Source organism: Macadamia integrifolia, unplaced genomic scaffold, assembly GCF_013358625.1.
Source record: "Macadamia integrifolia cultivar HAES 741 unplaced genomic scaffold, SCU_Mint_v3 scaffold537, whole genome shotgun sequence".
Lineage (NCBI taxonomy): Eukaryota > Viridiplantae > Streptophyta > Magnoliopsida > Proteales > Proteaceae > Macadamia > Macadamia integrifolia.
Genome location: NW_024870478.1, coordinates 7,725 through 14,692, shown reverse-complemented (window position 1 = coordinate 14,692; position 6,968 = coordinate 7,725). Strand labels below are relative to the sequence as shown.

At 36.3% G+C, this 6,968-nt stretch overlaps 1 protein-coding gene across 1 annotated transcript; it reads right to left on the bottom strand.

Annotated features, from left to right (window-relative positions):
* Positions 1 to 1,007: 1,007 nt before the first annotated feature.
* LOC122069129 (disease resistance protein RUN1-like) lies at positions 1,008 to 4,106 on the bottom strand. Its single transcript, XM_042633060.1, has 4 exons — positions 3,607 to 4,106; positions 2,354 to 3,455; positions 1,921 to 2,220; positions 1,008 to 1,838 (listed from the first exon to the last, which is right to left on the bottom strand). Exons 1-4 carry the CDS (start codon positions 4,104 to 4,106, stop codon positions 1,047 to 1,049), a joined length of 2,694 nt encoding a protein of 897 aa, XP_042488994.1. The 3' UTR covers positions 1,008 to 1,046.
* Between the last annotated feature and the right edge of the window lie 2,862 nt (positions 4,107 to 6,968).

Genomic DNA, 6,968 nt, shown 5'->3' with positions numbered 1-6,968 from the left:
GATGACCCCGCAATTCTAGACATCTTTAAAAGTTAACAACTTAGCTTTCCTCTTCCACCATTTGAAAAGCTCTTCAACCCCATTGAGAGATTGCCAATGCACACCAAAGAGATCACAAAAATTAATGAATAAACATATATATATATATATATATATTTATATACAGCTGGAGAGCCTCAAATGAAAGAATCAATTACATACTAACATGTGTATAACAAACTAACTGAATTTATACAAGTGGGAAGGGAGTCTCAATGAGGTGTATCCATAACACAGACTCAAGCTTTTGTTGCTTCAATTATACACCTTCTACAATACTTATTCATGTATGACACCATCCTTCATATACGATCATGCAAATATCTCCAAAATATCATCAAAGGAATCCAAAACATTGCAAACATTTCCCAAGCGATCGGAGGAATCCAAAACATTGATGATTAATGGTTTGGGATGACCCTTCTTGGGAATTTTCCTTGGATAAATTCTCATGCTGTGTTGTCGATGATGAATAATCGAAGAAATGGACATTCTCATGCTGTGATGAAGCGTAGAAGAAATAGACTCCAATTTTCTCCACAGAAACATATTTTGAACAGTCGATATCCAAAAATGAAAAAGAGACTCTTATAGTATCCCCATAATCAGCAAAGAAAGATTTTGGTCCAACACATTTGGGTATCTTGATCACCCAAGTAACACTTTCTTTCACTGAAAGTTGAATACCAAAGGTGCGGCTCCATGTAAAGTTCTTTGATTTATTATGAACTACAACCTTTCCTCCCCACATAACTATTGAGCCACGAGAGTAGTAAGAACAATTTCCAAGCTCCCTACAACTAGAACATATGATCAACCCTTGAATCTCCTTGTTAGGAAGTTGTTGAGGAACCTCACAAGAAATTGAATCTGAAGACAATGCCTCACTTTGAAACCCAAACCACTCATCTGGAACTTCATTCCCAGCCAAAAGGATGTCACAGACTATGTTACCATTGCTGCCAAAGTCTTTAGATATGTCCTGTCCATGTAACCAACTAATCATGTTATTCATAAAAAAGGAGAACCCTAATTTTAGAGAGAGAAAGGAGAAAAAAAAAACATACCTGAAGGATTCTCTTCCCAGCAAAACCTTTCAATTTGGTACACTTATCTAATTTTATACTCTCTACAGATATCAAACCCTCCAAGCCCTCAATTTCAATCAGCTTTTCACACCATGAAAGATGAAGCATAATTAGGTGCTTCAAGTTTGAAAAATTTGGTAACCTTTCCAACTCGTAGCAATTTGATGCATAGAGAGAACGCAAACTTGATGGAAGGATTGGAAGTGATTTGAGTCTCTCACAATGTGTCATATCCAGAGTCTCAAGTTTTGAAAGCTGGCCAATGCTAGATGGAGGAAGGCTCTCGAAAGAGTTCCACTTTAGATTCAATGACACCAAAGAGTATAACATCCAAAACTCATCAGGTATATCATCATCTGTTAGGTTGCAACCTTCCAGAAGTACTTCCTTTAAGGAGCATAAAAAATTTGATGAATTCAAGTTCCCCATTTGCTTCGACAAATGTTTAAATGCTTGGCCGTAAGAAATATTAAGTGTTTCAAGAGATGCCAATTTGATAATACTACGAATTGGAAGATTCTTGAGACGACGGCAACTACTTAGATCCAACCTTACAAGTTTCTTGAGTCGATCAATGCTTTCATGGACTTCAACCAAGCTTTTACAACCAATGAGAATCAATTTCTCAAGATTTGGGAGCCCAGAGAAGTCCGGTGTATGGGTCAGGTGTGTCGAATAACTAAGATTTAGTTCCTTCAGCTTTGTGAGATACTAGAAGAAAGAGGAAAAATTAGTTTGCAAAAAAATTAAAAAAAAAAGACACATAAGAAAACTCAACAAAATTATGATGTACCTTGGTTCCCTTCCAAACTTCTTTAAGTTTGCTATATGGCATGTCAAGAATAACAAGGTTCCCTATATCAAAATCATTAGGAATATATTCAGAAGGGAATGCTTTCCATCTAACCCAAACTAGGTTTTTGAAACACTCCTGATGAGAAGATTCCACTGCTATTTTGGGGGTGTCCCATTCCTTATGATCAACATCGAGTAATCTTAGATTAGGCATTTTAGAAAATCCTACAGTGGTCAACCGGTTTTCCCCTCTATATTCCCACAAATTTAATTGAAAGCCTTCAACAGCATCAGTTCCCTGATGAAAGAGAGAAATTAGAAAGAGGAAAATGCTATAAAGGACAAAGAAAGCATTGATAATGTTTATATCTATTTGCTAATAATCATCATATATATTGTGATATAGCTTAATTTATGTCATTAATACTTACAGTGAGGTTCATCAATACATCAATAGCATTGTCATTGTCCCACAATCTACTACGTCCTCCAGGCTTCCTAGGAGACTGTTTGCGAACAATTTCCCTTCCCATGTCACGAATTAGATCATGCATACATAGGATGTTATATTGATCAATTGTAATCAAAGACCTTTCTGTGAGAAGTTTAATTCCAGCTTCTCCGCTCAAACCACAAGCATCTAGAGCTGTAATTGCAATGTCTTTGTACTTTCCAATGAAAAAACATGTTATATCAAGGAAGATGGTACGGTCAAAATCATCTAATGCATTATAGCTTATTTCAAGTTTTTCTAAAATCTGATCATTGGGTATCTTTCTTAATTTCTTCAATTCATTTTCCCACTCAACTTGAATTCTTTTGCATAGAAGAGAACCCAAAACCTTAAGAGCCAACGGAAGCCCCCCTGCATATTGTATTACTTCATTTGAGAGTTTCTCATAGCCTTCTAATGGATGATTTTGTTGAAAGGCATGGCGGCTGAAAAGTTGGAGGGATTCATATTGATTCATTGTCTTGACGATATATTTTTCATCCACCTCCAGCATATTTAGCAAATGTTCATCTCTAGTTGTTAGGATGATTCGACTTCCCGGACAAAGCCAACCATGCCTTGCAACCAATTTACAAAATTGTTCCATTTTATTCACATCATCAAGAACAATAAGAACTCTTTTACAATACAAACGCTCTTTGATAATAATGATTCCTTGGTCCTCATTGTTTATGTCTTCGAACTTTCTCTTTAAGACATCAGAGAGAAGCTGTTGTTGTAAGAGAGCTACTCCGTTACGTTGACATGAAACCTCTCTAACATTAGCAAGAAAGCTGCTACCTTCAAAATTTTTAAACATGTCATTAAAAAGGGCTTTCGCTATAGTTGTCTTGCCTATTCCACCAGAACCGTATATCCCTATGATGCGAACAACATCCAATCCACCATCATTTAGCAAACGACCGATGTGCTCAATGTGGGATTTTAACCCAATTGGATGTTCTGCAACATACAAGCACATCTGGTTCACTATTGTCAACACTTCATCCACAATTTTCTTTATAAGCTCTGCCTCATGCCTAGTCATTTTGATACAAACAAAAGAAATAAAAAAAAGCACATAAAACTTTAGTCATTAAATCAATAAGGTGTAGCTATAAGGGAGCATGAAGAAAACTTGACCATGCTTCTAAAACGATTAAAATAAACGGTCACTTATTAAAGACTTACCCATCTGCAACATTTCTTTGATCCCAACCTGACAAATTCGCAGCTTCTGTGAGAGCAGTCCTCCACATCTTGACCCTCCCCATCTCCTTCTTGAAACACTTTTCATGTCTCTTAAATGCCTCCCCATAAGTGTTATGTTGATACCTGACATCTGATGGATCCATCTTGTAGAAAACAGGCATAACCTTTTCTATTCGGCCATCTTTTTTGCATTGGAGGATCCTCACCAGCTCAGTAAGGCACCAGCTGGAAAAAGCATAATTCTTGGAGAAGATGATAATGGCAATCCTAGAGCCTTCAATGGCTTCCATCAGTTCTGAAGGGATATTCTCTCCTTTTGTTAGCCCTTCGCTGTCTCTAAAGGTGTGAATCCCATCCCGGACCAACTCGTTAAATAGGAAATCAGTGAAGTCCTTGCGATTGTCCTGACCACAAAAACTCAAGAAAACATCATACTTCCAAGGACGGGAGGAAGAAGAGGCTCTTCCGTAGGTGGTCATCTTATTGGCTGCCATAGACAAAGCAAAATAAGATCAATGAACGATGATTTTCTATTACCCAGAAGAAAGAGAGAGAGAGCCCAGCCTGCACTAATAGAATTAGAGCAGAGGTAGGTTCTGGGATAAGGAAAACACAAAAAAAGGGCGTGAAATAGGAAGGAGAAATATTATGTGTAGTTAAACCAGTCTCAATTTCCCAAATAAATTTGGAAATCTCTATTTTTTAATGAGTCTTTGATAATAATAATGATGATGGTGGTGGTGGGGATGATGAAGAAGTTGTCCATACTCCACCTCAAATAATCTCATGAATCATGCCTTTATAGTTTGTTTTCCGTAAAGTGATGGGATTAAGAAAGAACAATTAATGATAAATTTAAAAAATAAATAAATAAATAAATAATGAAGATTCTCCCCATGCTCAAACAATCCCATGTCATGCCTATGCAGCCATGAAAATCTAAGTACCAGGTCAGGGACGATACCATTGGAACTGTGACTTCCAAGTCGTTATTCACACAAAAAGGTAGATTGGGAATCAACTAGGACTGTACCAATAAATAAAATAAAGCAACTTGCCTGGGGCTAAGGTTTTATGATTACTTAATGTGGTCAAGTGAAAAAAACAGACGTTGTTCTTATATTATTTTTTGATAAAGTTTTCCTCCACGTCACAGTGTGGTGAAATTCACCCCTTTATCCTAAGGTTCACAAACCCCTATAGAGTTTTAGTACCTTCTCTAAATACCCTCATGATATCCCATTTGTACATTTAAAACACCCATTTCCATTCACTCGGATTCAGCTCCTCTGCTTAGCGTCTATCACCCAAGTCTTGTCCATAGTTACCTGGGCGAACAACATGTGGCGAGGCGATGATCCAACGGTTCCTGGTGCCTCGTTCTCTGAGTCTTTTTTAATACATCGTTTTCCATGCCTTTCTCAAACCGTTGAATATCGCCTTATCATGTGACACTCGTCTAGATAGCTATGAATCGACCTGAGGATAAACTCTAAGGAGCGGAGCCAAATCCCATTCTCTATGGATGTAGAGAAACCCCTTTTAATGAACAAATAAGCAACCATATGAAAACCCAATAAAAAATCCTGGAACCAAATATTACCGTGATGGTCGACTTTAGTTTGACCAATACATGTACATAAAACCAAATTGAAATCAGCAAACCATTACGAGGCATAGACATCTCACATTACAGACATGTTAATAATCACACAGAAAACAAAAGAAACGATTGCAGTCTTGCAGATGCTAAACTTGAATAAGAAGGAGTACGCAAAAACTCAACCCTGCAAGTGGACAATTTTTTACTCACAAGTCCTTCCGACCCTTTAAATTATTTTATTGTTATTAGATTCGGAGGTGTGCTTCAAGATGTTTTCGAAGCTTTGTCGCTCCTCTGACTTGTTCAAATGTTTAAACGAAAATACTATTAAGAAACTGTTCGGGTGGGCAGAACAGACAAAAGAAGCCTCACAGGGGTGGGAGACCACAGACCAGTGCAGATGACGATTCCCATGTCATTCGTCAGTACTATGCTTGGCAAGATTCAGGTATCATTCTTCTCATTAAGATGATTGTCTTGTCTGTCTATGGTTTTGCACAGAACAAATGGGTATCTATGGAAGTTCACAGTTCTTCCTCTCTGTTCTGATTCTTTGCTTCTCTCTCAAAACCCATCTTTCAAATGGAGCTAGCACCATCTCTATTGGTGATTCTATTTCTGGAGACCAGACCATTATCTCTGAACCTGCTGGGACCTTCGAAAAGGGCTTTTTCACTGCAGGTAATAATTCTCAGAACTAATACATTGGCCTTTGGTACAGAAAGATCTCAGAACCTACAATCGTTTGGGAGGCAAACAAAGATGAGTCTGGATCAAGTACTTGTGCGAGAATGATTTTCATACGGTGTTTGATTCACTTGAAGTCCACTCAAGATAAAAATCAATTGAAATAAGAGAGAGATTAAATGGAGACTAAGTGTGGATCAAACACTATTCTCGTACGAGTACCTGATCCGGACTCAACAAAGATAAACCCATCTCTGATAAGATGATTTTCTATTAGAGAGAGAGAGAGAGAGTGCACTTAGGCTATGTTTGGTAGCCAAGAGAAGAAAAGAAAAGAAAAGAAAAGAAAAAAGAATCTAGAAAAGAAAAAAGAAGAAAATAAATGAAATGGTGAGAAAATAACAAGAGTGTATGTTTGGTAACCAAGAGAAGAAAAGAAAAGAAAAGAAAAAAATTCAAAAAATTTTGAATTTTGGCTACCAAAGAGAAGAAAAGAAAAAAACAAGGATCTAGAAAAGAAAAGAAAAAAAAAAAAAAAAAAAAAAAGAGAAGAAATGGTGAGAAAATAAAAAGAATATGTATGTTTGGTTAGCAAGAGAAGAAAAGAAAAGAAAAGAAAAAAATTCAAAAGATTTTGAATTTTAAGAGAGAGATAGACACAGGAAATCATTGTATAATCATTCATTTTTTGTCTTATTATGTTTTCATATTTTATTCTGTTTCTTGTGTTTTTGGCAAGAAAATTTTTGGGAGAACAAAAAAAAATTTCACAATTCCCAAGAGAAATTTTGAATTTAAAAAGGAGAATCTATCTTCTTTTGGATGAAGACATATCATGTGTAAAGAAAAATTCTTAACCTAACGAAAAACGTACAAAAAGTGTACTTTTTTCTTTTCTTTTCTTTTCTTCTCTTGGTTACCAAACACAGCCTAAATTTAAACTTTTACCTCCCTTCTCCCCTTTTCATTTTAAATGTCCAAATTACCCTTTAGGAGAGAGATAGACACATAAGAAATCATTGTATAATCATTCATTTTTGTCTTATTATTT

Coding starts and splice junctions, on each gene's coding strand:
- LOC122069129 (XM_042633060.1), bottom strand. CDS start 4,106: ATGACCACCTACGGAAGAGCCTCTTCTTCCTCCCGTCCTTGGAAGTAT. Junction 3,456..3,606: donor CAAAGAAATGTTGCAGATGG/GTAAGTCTTTAA, acceptor CAAAATGACTAG/GCATGAGGCAGAGCTTATAA. Junction 2,221..2,353: donor ATGTATTGATGAACCTCACT/GTAAGTATTAAT, acceptor CTCTTTCATCAG/GGAACTGATGCTGTTGAAGG.